This window comes from Neovison vison, chromosome 3 (assembly GCF_020171115.1).
Source record: "Neovison vison isolate M4711 chromosome 3, ASM_NN_V1, whole genome shotgun sequence".
NCBI classification, from domain to species: Eukaryota; Metazoa; Chordata; class Mammalia; order Carnivora; family Mustelidae; genus Neogale; species Neogale vison.
In genome coordinates this window covers 104,086,158-104,099,905 of record NC_058093.1, presented here as the reverse complement: position 1 = coordinate 104,099,905, position 13,748 = coordinate 104,086,158, and the positions used below count along the sequence as shown (strand labels likewise).

The following is a 13,748-nucleotide window of genomic DNA, read 5'->3' as shown; positions in this document are numbered from 1 at the left end:
CTGTCCCAACACCCGCATTATCTTGGTGGGGACTAAACTTGATTCAGGGGCGACAAAGACACGACTGAGAATCTGCAGGGAAAGAAGCCGACTCCCATCACCTACCGTGGTGTTTGACTACAGCTAAGGAGATCGATGCTCTAAACCACTGGCGGTGTTCGGCTCTCCTGCAGTGAGGCCTCGGACAGTGTTTGATAAAGCTATGCGAGCGCTCCTCTACCGACTCCTGTCAAGAAGAGGAATAGGGGGGGACGCCTGGGTGGCTCAGTTGGTTAAGCAGCTGCCTTCGGCTCAGGTCATGATCCCAGCGTCCTGGGATCGAGTCCCACATCAGGCTCCTTGCTCAGCAGGGAGCCTGCTTCTCCCTCTGCCTCTGCCTGCCATTCTGTCTGCCTGTGCTCGCTCTCTCTCCCTCTCTCTCTCTGACAAATAAATAAAATCTTTAAAAAAAAAAAAAAAAGAAGAAGAGGAATAGGGGCACCTGGGTGGCTCAGTGGGTTAAGCCTCTGCCTCAGCTCAGGTCATCATCTCAGAGTCCTGGGATCGAGCCCCACATCCGGCTCTCTGCCCAGCAGGGAGCCTGCTTCCCCCTCGCTCTCTGCCTGCCTCTCTGCCTACTTGTGATCTCTCACTCTCTGTCAAATAAATAAATAAAATCTTTAAAAAAAAAGAAGAGGAAGAAAAATTCCCTGCTACTGTAACTGAATGGGCCCCTTTCCTGGCCTGTCACCCTCGGAACCTTTGTACACTTTGCTCAAAAATGGTGGAGCCTTCGTCCTTGGTGCCATGTTTTTGTTACAGATTTTTGTTACTTCTTCCATAAAACCATTTTGAACCTATCAGTAATTTTGAGGTTTTATTTGTTTAAAATGTAAAGGCTTTAAACTTACATTATATTAAAATTGAGCCCTAAAATAGCAAGCCTTCTTAAAGCCTTATTCTTTTACTTTTAAAAATATTTTATTTATTTATTTATTTGCCAAAGAGAGAGAGAGAGAGAGACAGAGCACAAGCAGGGGGAGCAGCAGGCAGAGGGAGAAGCAGACTTCCTAGTGAGCAGGGAGCCCGATGCGGGACTCAATCCCTGGACCCTGGGATCAAGACCCATGTAGAAGGCAGACGCTTAACTGACTAAGCCACCCAGGCATCCCTTAAAGCTTTACTTCTCAAAAGCCCCTATTCTTGCCCAGATGAAGCATTGCCAAAATACCTTGTGAACTAAAATGTGTTGTTGTGCTGAGAACACTGAGCACTAATCCTTTCAAGACCTTTGTCTTTAAGGAGATACTGCTGACTGGGTGGCTCAGTTGGTTAAGCTGCTGCCTTCAGCCCACATCATGATCCCAGGCTGCCGGGATCGAGTCCCGCATTGGGCTTAGTTCAGCGGGGAGGCTGCTTTTCCCTCTCCCTCTGCCTGCCGCTTCCTCTGCTTACATGCTCTCTGACAAATAAAAAAAAAAAAAAAGTGTATTCCCTTCTGCTGAGACTTTGAACAGACCTCTTATTCCTGGGTCCCACTGAAGAAGTATGGCTCTGGCTGTGGGTGCACAGGAGTGGGTGTGTGCTGCGTGTGACATGATCAAAGAATGAAGACAGTATTTTGACAAAATATGGAGGCTCATTTACACTACGTTGTACATGTCACAGTTAAACTAAGTAGAAGTGTCACAGGTAAAAATTTAAAAGGGTAATTTCTGTCAAATGCAGTAAATGATAAAGACAGGTCATTATTACCAAAAATAAAATAAAGCTTACTATATACTCTTGTTGGGCTTTGCATTTTGCAAACTTTATTTCATTTCATCAAACAATACCAGGAGCTACATGTTAACAACCCCATTAAAAAGAAAGCTCGCGGGCAGAAATGTGAAATCACTTGTCAAAGTCACTCTGCTAAAGTGGGAGGACCAGCATTTGACCCCACAGCTCGCTACCGAGTCCTTTCCTGCTTCCCACAGTAACCTTGTCTTCAGCCGGGGCCCAAGGGCTCTGTAACCCATGGCGCTTTCACCCCATTCCCACCTCAGCACCAAATCAGATGGACTGGGCAGCCCCCTTCTCTTCAGCTACCTGAAAGGGTCTCCCCTGGAAGAGGGGAGATCTGCTCAGTGGCCATTTTTTCCTGATGAGAGGTCAGGTTGGAAAGCTGTCTCTAACCGGCATGGAAGAAAGGCTGTAGAGGCCACAGCACAAATTTCCACGACAAAACCCTCATGATTAACAGGACAGTGTAAATGAAGGCCTCCCAACAGGGATCTGGAACCAGGGTGCTGACTTCAAATCCCTGTTCTGTCACTTTCAAAGCTTTAAGGTTTGGGGCCCATTTCTTCACCTGTCTTGCCTTGCCTGTAGAATTGAAATGACATTACCAACTACCTCTTCCAATCTGGGGCTAACTGAAAAAAGATTCTAGGAAGCTTGCACAGTGTCTGGTGCACAACAGAGGTCCCGTGGGCATTACTGTAGGGCTGTAGTAGGCAGGAGGTCTCGCTGGGTAAGGACCCAAACATGTGTTCCAGCCCAGCCTGGGGTATAAACCTGCCTGGAGATGTGGGTCCCACGTGTATACATCAGCTATAGGCACGGCTGCAGGGGGCACAGCGCTGTGGCTCCTGGACAAGGAAGTGGGGCCTGGTAGGGTCAGGAATGGGCAGAGCCAGTGATGGCTTAAGACTCTGGGACGCCCTTTCCTGTGTTCCGGCTGTGTCTGCATGTGTGCGTGCATATGCAGGCACAGGGAGGAGCACGGAGAGCATTTGTGTTGCGGTGCCCCTGTCAGTTAGCCTAGTTTGGAATCCTATGGAGGACTGTTCTGGGGTGTTGGGTATCTTTGCATATTCACACTCAGAGAACTGTGAACATGTAGCTGGCGGGGGCAGGGGGGGGTACTCAGGAGAATAACGTTCGCCTGGGACACAGGGCAATGCTGATGACTGAGGCACGCATCTGGCATCTGAGGAAAGATGTGACCTGTACCAGCTAACCCCCTGCCACCTAGCCCATCTATGAAGCCATGGAGCATGTTTTTGAAGCTTTCTGGGCACAAACCGCAAATCCATGTGTGGGGGCACAATATATCATAAAACTTGGAGGTTCCCCTTTTTCCTAAAGCTCATTGGTGGGGGGGGCGGCTGGTGGCCCAAGTGGCAATCTGTGCTCTATTGGAAGCGACCAGAAGTGTCCTGTGTCCCCCACTGGAACAACAACCCCTGATCCAGGCCAGGGCAGGCTCGGCCCTTGGAGAGTCCCAAGTTGGGAAGCCAGGATAGGGTCACATAGGATTCAGATGGCCTTGCCCACGTGCACAGCCAGCCAGATGGTCACAGCTCAGCCTCTAGGGTGCCAGGCCCGGCTACTGTAGCTTCAGAGCCTTGCTTGCGCCTTCAACAATGTTATGGAAGGCCTCAGTCCAGAGAAGTAACAAGACCCACCACCCTGCCCTTGCAAACAGTATGTTTCAGTGCAGGGGAGGCTGAGTACTATCTGCCAGGTAACTTCTTTACAGTAAGCCCTGAGAGGGGCGGAGAGGTACAGGGCATGGGACAGGCATGAATGGGGAAGGTTCGAAGTCAGATGGCTGAGTACTCCTGCTGGAGGAGCTCTGAGGACCTGAGACAAGGGCAGGGAGGGAAAGAGCAGCCCAGATCAAGGCACTGAAGAAGGGGAGGGCCAGCAGTGAAGCAACCAAATGGCTCCTGAGGTGAGGCTCCATATAGCTGGGGCGGGGGGGGGGAGCACACCAGATGGCTAGAGAGGCCATTAGGCCGGGGCTCAGAGAGACGGCCCTAGCCAGAAAGCTACAGGACACCCACAGAGGGTTGTAGGCAGGATGGAACCCAGTCAGATCTGCATGTCCAAGAGCTGGGAGAGGTGGGGACAATGGCCTGGAGGAACCACCTGGGGAACGCCCGAAGCCATCACCCTGCTCCTGCAGTACTGAAAGCCGCTGGCATGGGGACTGGGGAGCAGCTGGAGCTCCTCAAATCCAGACCCCAAGCTACACTTCTCTGGCCAAGATCAGTCACACATGGCAGCAGCACTTGGATGACAAGCCAAGGGGTTCCTGCAGTGGCATTTCCCAGAGCGGAGACTTGCTCACCCACTCAATAACTCATCTTCCACCTCTGCATCCATCAAGCATGTGCCCACCGCCATCCCAGGATCTGAGGGATGGGGTGTCTGCCAGGCCGAACACGGGGACCCACATGCTGGTTGAATGGACCTCCAGCCACTGTGACTGACCCAGCAGGAAGACCTGCTACTGCACCCTGCTCACTGCCCACTGCCCACTGCCCACTCGGTCTCCAGCAGGAAGTGCGTGCCACGGCCAAGTGGGCTTCCTGGTACTGCCCTGCGCCCTTCCCTGGGTGTGGCCCCGTCTCTTCACCCTGAATTACACTGGCGCCAGGCCTGAAGGCTTCCATTCTTCCAGGGAAAACACACAATCGGCAATAAAAACACATGAATGGCCAAGTAAGTCTGGCTCTCTGGCCACAGCTGCCCTCACCTTTCCTGGGAAGGGGGTCTCCTGTCCAGGGATTAAAAGTGAGGTCTGATCTACCTGCCACCAGGAAGCTTTGAAGGAAATGAACAGAGTAAGGGTGCAGCATTCCCCTGGGCCCTGGGTGTGACACTAGGCTCAGTCCATCGCACCCACCTCCACCCTGCTTCCTCCCTGCCACCCGCCTTGGAACACCCCAGTTCCTCTCCTCTCCAGGTACTGGCCACGCTCTGGACTACATCAGCAGGTGCCCTCCCTGCAAGGCCTTGGTTTTGCAATGGCTTGTTCCTTCTTCTTCCTCTGCCCAGAGTTCCTGCCAAGTCTCCCATGCCACAGGTCTTGCCAGGTTCCAGCAACACTTTCTCTCCCTTTCAGGCCAAGGGGTCTGTCTGAGCATGCCATCAGGCCTGGGGAAACCTGCTCTGAAATCCCACCTCAAGCTCCTTCTCCCAGCCTCTTAGGGCCATGCTAGCTTCTCACCTGGACCTCTAAAGCTTTACTTTCTCCCACGGTGGAAGGAAGTGAGATGAGACCACCAGATGAACTACATGGTGGTTCTTCACCATAGGAAAGTGTTCCCGTCCTATAAGCACTTCAGGTGGGGAGATGTGGCATAACTCCCACAGCCTGCTGGAATTCTAAGACCAAGGAGGGACATCCCATTATTGATGGCGTGTCCTCTTGGCCAGGCCCTTTTGTTCATAGCTCACACAACCCCCAAATCCTGTCAGGTGATTTACAAATACCCCCATTTTATAGCGGAGGACACTGAGGCTCAGATTCAAAAGGGACTCGCCCAAGGTCACTGGAATCATGGACAGGTGTAGAATCTAGGCTGTTTTGTTTCCGAGTCTCTGATTCATTTGACACTGGGTTCTGGGGCCGAAGATACCAAGAGCCCCCAGAGTCAACGCAGGTTGGTGTCTGCATGAGCCCCATCCATCCTTGTGATGAGTCCCTCAGGAACGGCCTGCGGTGAGTGCTGCCCTCCACATCTGCAGCACGGAGTCCCGGCGGGTCGTGTAGGGTAAATGTTTGATGCGGAACCAGTGTCTGGGAACGATGTTCCCGCTGGGCGTATACAGCTTCTCTCCGTGACTGCCCAAGACACTGCGCAGGGCTACATTGCCCGACAAAATCTTCTCATAGAACTCCACGCCCCCCCGGGCATAGGCTGCAGACAGTGCAGCTGTGCGACGGTCCAGCCAGCCTTCCAGGGCATGAGTGAGAGAGTCCGTGGAGAAGGCGTAGGCCACGAAGCCCACCACTGCTGCCACCAGGTTGAAGGCCGCCCGTAAATTCATGGGGCCTCCGTAGAGCCCCAGTGCATGCTTGGCACCCACGCCCAGGGCCCAGGTTCCTGCTAGACAAGCTGGGGCCGGCAGGGCCTGGAGGGCGGCTGCACCGCTCTCCAGGTATACCACTTCCTTGGCCAAGGCAAACTTCTGGGCCTCGTGGGACAGGGTCAAGGCATCTCTCAGCCGGGCGCCTGCTGGGCTCTGCCAGTTCACTCTTTGCCCGTGCACCACCACTGGGTGATCGCTCTTGGTCAATGTTCTCCCCAGGAAGGTGGCTGGGATGCCCACTACAGCCCCCGCAGGGAGTCGCGGGAAGCCAGCACTCACAGGCTGGAAGGTGAACGTGGTGAAAGCCTCGTAGCTATGGCCTGAGGGGACCCCGATGTCCTGGAGCACCTCTTGGAAGAGCCCCCCCAGCTCTGGGGAGAGTGGGGCTGGCTGGCCCTGAGGCCAGTACCGGTACAGCCATTGGATCACGGGATCTGGGAAGAGGTGGTATGAGATCTGGGCCCCGAACAGCCCTGCACAGGAACCCACCAAGAGGCCTGTCCTGTGCCTCTGCACAAATGCTGCAGCCCGCCACAGGAGACCAGCCATGAGTGCTGGCACCGTTGTAAACCTGAGCCAAGAAAAAGAGAATCAGCCAACGGTTCCCTGGGTGAGCTGGCCGACTGAACATAGCCCAGGGCCACATCCTTTTGAACAGAGGCAATAGAAGAAGGAGGTTAAGAGCCTGAGCTCTCAAGCCAGAGTTCAAATCCAACCTCCATCTCTGTGCACCACCTTCCCCATCGGCCATACAGGCACCCGACAATGGCATCCCTGGGGAGGTTGTGATGAGCGTATGAATGAATGCACATAAAACGGTTGGTCTGGCACAGCAGGAGGCACCCCCTGTGATAATGTTGTGATTGTTAACTTGTATTCCCATGGCTAGGCACGGCATGAAGTACCAACTGCCTCACTCCACTCTTCATCCCACTCTGAAGTCCTACGATCCCTAATTTATAGGTGAAACCCAAATTCAATTTCTTACCTCCTGTATGCTAGACACAATTCTGAGAACCTTATATATACTGTCCAACAACTGAATCCTCACAACTCCATGACCTAATTATATTGCTCTTATTTTTGAACATTGGAAACTGAGGCAGAGATAGATTAATTGGACGAAACCCCAAAACTAGCCAAGTGGCAAAGTTACAGGCTGAGTGGTGGGTCCCCTCCAAAGTCATATGCTGAAGTCTTAAGCCCCAGTCTCTCAGAATGTAACTGTATTTAGAAATGGGGTCTTTAAAGTGAGGTCATTAGGGTAGGTCCTAATCTAATCTGACTGGTGTCTTTCGGAGAACAGATTAGGACACGGACACTTAGAGAAGAAAGACCATGAGAGCACAAGCCAGAGGGGACCATCCACAAGCCAGTGAGTGTGGTCTCAGAAGAAATGTCATGCTGACACTGCAATCTTGGACTTTGAGCCTCCAGATCCCGAGAAAATTAAATCCTGCTATCCAGTACTTGTCCTGACAACCCTAGCCAACACAGGCACACAGGCTATCAGAGAGCTTTTCGTTTCAGAAACAATTTTAATTCTAAATTACAAATATCTACATAAGTAGACAAAACAGCACATTAGCCAGCTTCAACCAACTCATGGCCAATCTTGTTTCCTCTCTTCTCCCACCCACATTCCTCCTCCAACTGGCTTATTTTGAAACACATCCCGGGTGTCCTCTTATTTCATCCATAAATATTTCAGCAAAAATTCATAATTATTTTACTTTGGTTGATGCTTACTGTCTTCCTGCCTGCTTGTGATAGGTTTAATTAGCATGTTGGTTGCTGCAAACAAGAACGTGGGGGTACCGCCTGGCCTGTTTTCACGAAAATTCCTAAAGGGGCACATCAGTTGGGCCTATATTTCCAACTAAGGGACTAAAGCTAGGAAAGCAAGGGTCCTGGACAAAGTTCCGACGCCCCCAGGCCCACCAGCGCCAAGGCCCTGCTCCAGGCTGGGCGAGGAGATGCTGCGGCAACTTCGCAGAGGGCTCCCCGTTGGGCGTCCCGGCAGCTCCGTGAGCCGCGCAGCTCGACCAAGAAACTGGAGAAGACCCTGGCGAAGGGGCCCGTCCCACTTCCGCGAATCGGCGCGCGCGCGCAACCGGGGCTCACCTGCTCCGCCGCAGCCTGGGCAGCCGCGACACGTGCGCGGGGCGGGTCTGGCGCAGAGCACGCCGGCCCGCGCTCTGGGGGCGGGGACTACAGGGGGCGGGCCGGGAGCAAAGCAGGATCCGGTGGGGGCGGGCCTCCGGGGGAGGCGGGCCTCGGGGGGGGGCGGGCCTCCGGGGGGGGCGGGCCTCGGGGGGTAGGGATCGTGGCACGCTGACTAGCCGGCTGGTGGCTGGTGTCGGAGCACCTTGCGGTGGGGCTGCGAACTGCCACACTCTCGCTTCAGGATGACCAAAGCGGACTAGCGCTTCCTTGTCTGCACTCGAGAGACCGCCTTTAAGGAAACAGCGTATCTGCGTGGGTCAGGAGGTGGCTTACGGCTAAGCCCCCAACGGAGCCCCTGCCCACGTGACTACCGGGTCGGTGGCCTTTTCTGTCTGGAAGCGTTTACCGCCAGCAAGCTGCGCTGAGCTTTATTTTATTACCATAGCAGCTGCCCCTCCAGTTCCTCGCAAATGATCCACACTGTACAGTCCACAGAGCAGCGTCGCGCCTGTCACCTCATCTTCCTAGCAGCGCTCCAGTTAGGTCAGGGATCATCACCCTGAGGGTGGACCAAATGTAGTGCGCCATCCGTTTTTGTAAATAAAGTTTTATTGGAAGACAGTCATGCCCATTTCTTTATAGTTTCATGTGGCTGCTTTATCCCAGAAGGACAGAGTTGAGCAGCCAGGACAGAGACAGGCTGATACAAAAAGCCTAAAATTGTGACATCTGGCCCTTAACAGAAAAAGTCTGTGGACACATGAAGTACATTATTCCCATTTTACAGGTAAAGAAGGGAGGCATTTAGTTTGAGCAGCTCATATGCACCTAGCATGCACCTGAATGTCACAGGACTCCTGTCCCTGTACATTTTCTGCTCCATCTCCTGCCTCCATACAAATTCAGCCTAGTGGGTCTTGCTAATTCTCCCAAATGGGCCTGGCCTCTGCATCTGACTCTCTCTTCCATCCAAGCCCTGGAGTAAGAGGGGAAAAGAACTGATCTCCTGGGTGGAAAGGTGAGACTGTGAGGGAAGATGAGATGTAAGGAGATCCAGAAACTTGTGGACATTGGGGCTTCTGACGTTTAGCAGGCTGTGGACCCTTGGGTCTCCAGACAAGCCACCAGCTCAGCCCTTTCTACAGGGCTCTTGATCACAAAAGAACTAGCTGTAATGGTCAGTCAGGACCATACCTGATTCAAGGTGGAGAGACCGTGGGGCTGGTGTTTCCTGTCTCAGGCTTGGCTCAGCAGATCCTTCTGGAGTCATAGGTTGGTTCGGCAGAGATAACCGTGCTGATACTAGAGAAGAACCGAGATCTGGTGTGGCTGCCCCCAGACTTGGGCTGGTGCCTCAGCTCAGAAGCAGTGCTCAGGGAGACTGCAGCCTAGGGAAAGTTCTCTTTCTTAGGAGGCAGGGGGTTCTTGCTCTTTTGTAAAGGATGTCACCCCTCTGGATCTCAGTTTCCTCATCTCTAAAGTGAGGATAATACCGGTCTTAAGGTATCCTGTTACATCCTAATTGTGAAAGTTTTCTGGATATCCTTATCTATATAACTAAAGACAGTGAAGGCAGGCACTTCAAATCACATGTCCCTGGATGGCATTTGGGGGTCTCCCTGTAATCTTGGCCCTGGAAGTCTGTCATAAAGGGGCCTGTGACCAGATGTAAATCTAGCAATGGTGAACAGCACGGATGCTGGAGCTGGACTGCTTAGGTTAGATCTTGGCTCCATCCCCTACTAGCTGTGTGACTTTAGGCGAGTGAACCTCTCGGGGCCCAGTGTTCTCATTAATAAATTGAGATGAGAGTGGGGTGCCTGGGTGGCTCAGTCAGTTAAGCCACTGCCTTCAGCTCAGGTCATGATCCCAGAGTCCAGGGGCTGAGTCCCGCATCGGGGCTCCCTGCTCAGTGCGGATGTGTGTGTGTGTGTGTGTGTCTGCTTCTCCCTCTGCCTGCTGCTCCTCCTCTTGTGCTCTCTCTCTCTCTCTCTCTGTCTGACAAATAAATAAATAAAATCTTTTTTAAAAAATGAGATGAGAGTACCATCTACCTCCTAGGCTTATTGTGGGGACTCAATGTGTTCATGTATATATAATGCCCAGCAGAGTTCAGACCATAGAGCTATTAGCTTGTATTACTGAGATATGTTTAGGTTCTGAGACTCCACGTCTGGCTGCTCGTTCGTGTCTGTAAATAGTGCTATAACCTGCTTTCATATGTGACCTCAGCTAGATTTGGAATGTGGGATAGTCCGCAGGGCAAATGATGCGCTTTCTCTAAACAAGACAAGGGCATAAAAAAAACAATGGAAAGGAGAATGTTATAAAATAAGAGATGTGAAAGACTTAGCAGTTAAATGCAACACATGGCTTTTGTTGGAATCCTGAACTGATAGTTGACAGTAAAAAAAGAGAGCTTTGAGACCACGGGGAGATCTGAATATGGATTGAGTGTCAGGTGATGTTAGTGAAGTGCTTGTTTTGTTAGGTGGGATGAAACACGAATTTTACGTAAGCCAAAAAGTCCTTATCGGTTAGAGATGCATAACGAAATGTTGATAGGTGCAGTGACATGAGGTCCACTCTTTAGTTCAAAATATTACACCCCAAACGAAACCACAAGCACCACCGCAAAAACCAGGGTCTGATAGCAAACAACATCAACAAAATGATGGTAGTTGTTGTAGCTTCCTGATGAGTTTAGGGGAGAGCTCATTATACTGTGCTCTACTTTATGTATGTTTGGAAATTTCCATAATAAATTTTTTTTTTTAAATGTGTATAAGGAGGTGGTGATTAGAAGGTAGGAGGCTGGAAATGGATGCTTCAGAGGTGGTATCTGTTGGGTCGAGGGGCTCCGGGAGTGCTGGAAGAACAATAGAAATGACCGGGGACAGTGCAGGAAGAGCAACGGAAATGACCGCTGCCTTGGGGTCTGGCCTCCGCTGGGTCTCACCGTCTTCCGGCCCACACCCCCATTTAACCCTTGACGCTCCCGCCAAAAGGATGTATGCCCAGGTCACGTCACCATAGGTAACCCGATACCTATTGCAGGAGACAGATAAAAGACCCCTGCCAACTCCCTCCCAGCGCGACTTCCCCTACTCTGCTTTCCAGAGTTGCGGAACCTCGCCTGAGGTGCTCACCTCCTCCCAGCGCAACTTTCTTGGCTCCCCTTCTCCTGAGCCCTGAAACTTCGCCAGAGAGTGCCTTTCATAAATCTTGCCTTGCGCCTACCTCGCCTGGTGTCGTGTTTATCTCGCCTGTAAAACCTTACAGTATCCATACTGGTGATGGCAAGGTCAAGTGTATGAGTGTGGGAGTCAATGACTGTGATGGGGTGGCAGAGATTCCTGAGAACTGAGGCAGTGTTTGAGTCATGTTTTTAAAATTTTCCATATTTTAGGAAGTTTTATAATTTGGGAGCCTTGAAAGACTGCCTCTCCTGGGATTAGCTATTTCCTAGAGATAACAAATGACACCCCCCCACTTCCACCACAAGCATGCCTTTCAAATGGCGAACCAACTAATCCAGAGCCCTTACCCCCGACCACCTCCTTCATCTCACACATGCCAACCCAATATTTTCCCTGTTCTAAATAATACCAGAGTAAGGTACTGGACAACTAGAGGCCACTCTGTAAGACCAGAGCCTGCCAAAATTATTCAAACTATCCAATCCTAAACTTCTTCCAAACTCTCCCCCTGCCTCACCATTCCTCCCCATGGAAACCTCAACAGAGAAAGCTCTGGGCGCTGCTTTCTACTTGCTCCTCCTCCTTCCTGACTGAGCCTGGTACCTCCCCCATTGCCCCACAGGGCATGGCATATTCCCTCCTCTCGGTCAATGTAAATAGTAAGTACTTCTTTCAGTGGCTAATTTTGACTAAGTATCTCATGTAAGTGGAAACTTGCAGTATTTGTCTCTTTGTGAAGGGGGAATTTAACTCGGCATAACGTCCTCAAGTTTTGTCCATGTTAAGGCATGTGACAGGATCTCCTTTCTCTTTAAGGCTGAAAAATATTCCATTATATGTATGCACCATATTTTGTTTAATACATTCATTGGTTAATAGACATTGATTGTTTCCACCTTTTGACTGTTGTGAATAACGCTGTTATGAGTATTGGTGTACAAATTCTCTCTTTAAGACCCTACTTTCAAATCTTTTTACCTAAATTAACATATAATGTATTATTTGTTTCAGGGGTACAGGTCTTCAAATCTTTTATATGAACCCAGAAATGAATTGCTAGATGAAATGGCATTTTTTTTTTTTTTTTTTTGAGGAACCGCCATGTTGTTTCCCACAAAGCTATACCATCTACATTCCCATCAACAGTGAGCGAAGGCTCCAGTTTTTCTACATTCTCACCAACACTTGCTGTTTTCTGGACATTTACAATAGCAACAAAAAGAACAAAGTACTTAGGAATTAAGTACTTTGGATAGCAGGCATCCTAATGAATGTGAGATAGTATCTCATAGTTTTTATTTGTACTTTCCTAACGATTAGTGATATTGAGCATCTTTTCATGTGTTTATTGGTCACTCATGTATCTTCTTTGAAGAAATGTCTATTCAAGTGCTTTGTCCACGTTTTGATTTGGTTGTTTTGTTATTGATATTAAACTGATAAGAACAACGACTACACTTGATCTTAGCCGAAAGGCCGGGAAGCGATGTGTTCTGTTACTGAGTTTTAGGAGTTCTCAATAGACTCTGGATATTGATCCCTTATCAGATATGTGATTTGTAAACATTTTCTCTCATTCTGTTGGTTACCTTTTTACTCTGTGGACATTGTCATTTGATGTTTTTTGAGAAGTTTTAAAATTTTCACCAAGTCCAATTTGTCTATTTTCTCTTGTTGCCTATGCCTTTGGTGTCATAGCCAAAAGCCATGGCCAAATCCAGCATCATGAAACATCATGAAGCCCTATCACCATATGGCAACTATGCTTTCTTCTGGAGTTTTACATTTTTAGGTCTTACAGTTATGTCTCTGATCCATTTTGAGTTAATTTTTTGTATACAGTGTTAGATAAGGGTCTAATTTTATTCTTTTTCATGTGGATATCTAGTTTGCCCAGCACCATTTGTTGAAAAGACTGTCTTGTCCTCATCGAATGGTGTTGGCACCCGTGCCAAAAATCATTTGACTGTATATGTATGAGTTTACTTCTGGACTCTGTATTCTGTTCTATTCGTCTGCCATTATGCTAGTACCATGCTGACTTGATAACTGTAGCTTTGTAGTACGTTTTGAAATCAGGATGTGTGATTCCTTCACTTTGTTCTTCTTTTGCAAGATTGTTTTGGCTATTTAGGGTCTCTTGAGGTTCCCTATGAATTTTAGGATGGGTTTTTTCTATTTCTGTAAAAAAAAATGACATTGGGATTTTGATAGGGATTGTATTTAATCTGTAGAATGCTTTAGATAGCACCGACATCTTAACAAGATGAAATCTTTCAATTCATGTACATGGAATGTGTTCCCATTTATTTATATCTTCTTAAATTTCTTTCAGCGTTTTATAGTTTTCATTATGTCTTTCACCTTTTTAGTTAATTCCTAAGTACTTTGTTCTTTTTGTTGCTATTGTAAATGGAAGTATTTTCATAATGTCCTTTTCAGATTGTTTATTGTTAGTGCATAGCAACTGAAATTTATGTTTTGACTTTGTATCCTGCTACTGTGCTAAATTTGTTTACTAACTCTGACAGGTTT

The 13,748-nt window shown here is 49.4% G+C and overlaps 1 protein-coding gene and 1 pseudogene across 2 annotated transcripts; both read right to left on the bottom strand.

The window, feature by feature from the left end:
* Positions 1–1,764: 1,764 nt before the first annotated feature.
* Positions 1,765–8,023, bottom strand: TMEM177 (transmembrane protein 177). 2 transcript variants are annotated; one of them, XR_006383856.1, is made up of 3 exons: positions 7,972–8,023; positions 4,658–6,418; positions 1,765–4,483 (listed from the first exon to the last, which is right to left on the bottom strand). XR_006383856.1 is itself a non-coding variant. In XM_044242624.1 (2 exons), exon 2 carries the CDS (start codon positions 6,394–6,396, stop codon positions 5,461–5,463), a length of 936 nt encoding a protein of 311 aa, XP_044098559.1. In that variant the 5' UTR covers positions 6,397–6,418; positions 7,972–8,023; the 3' UTR covers positions 1,765–5,460. The 2 variants fall into 2 exon arrangements, 1 of the variants encoding a protein (XP_044098559.1); XM_044242624.1 differs by having other exon boundaries at positions 1,765–6,418.
* Positions 8,024–12,600: 4,577 nt separating this feature from the next.
* On the bottom strand, positions 12,601–12,701 carry LOC122903695 (annotated as a pseudogene).
* Positions 12,702–13,748: the final 1,047 nt, after the last annotated feature.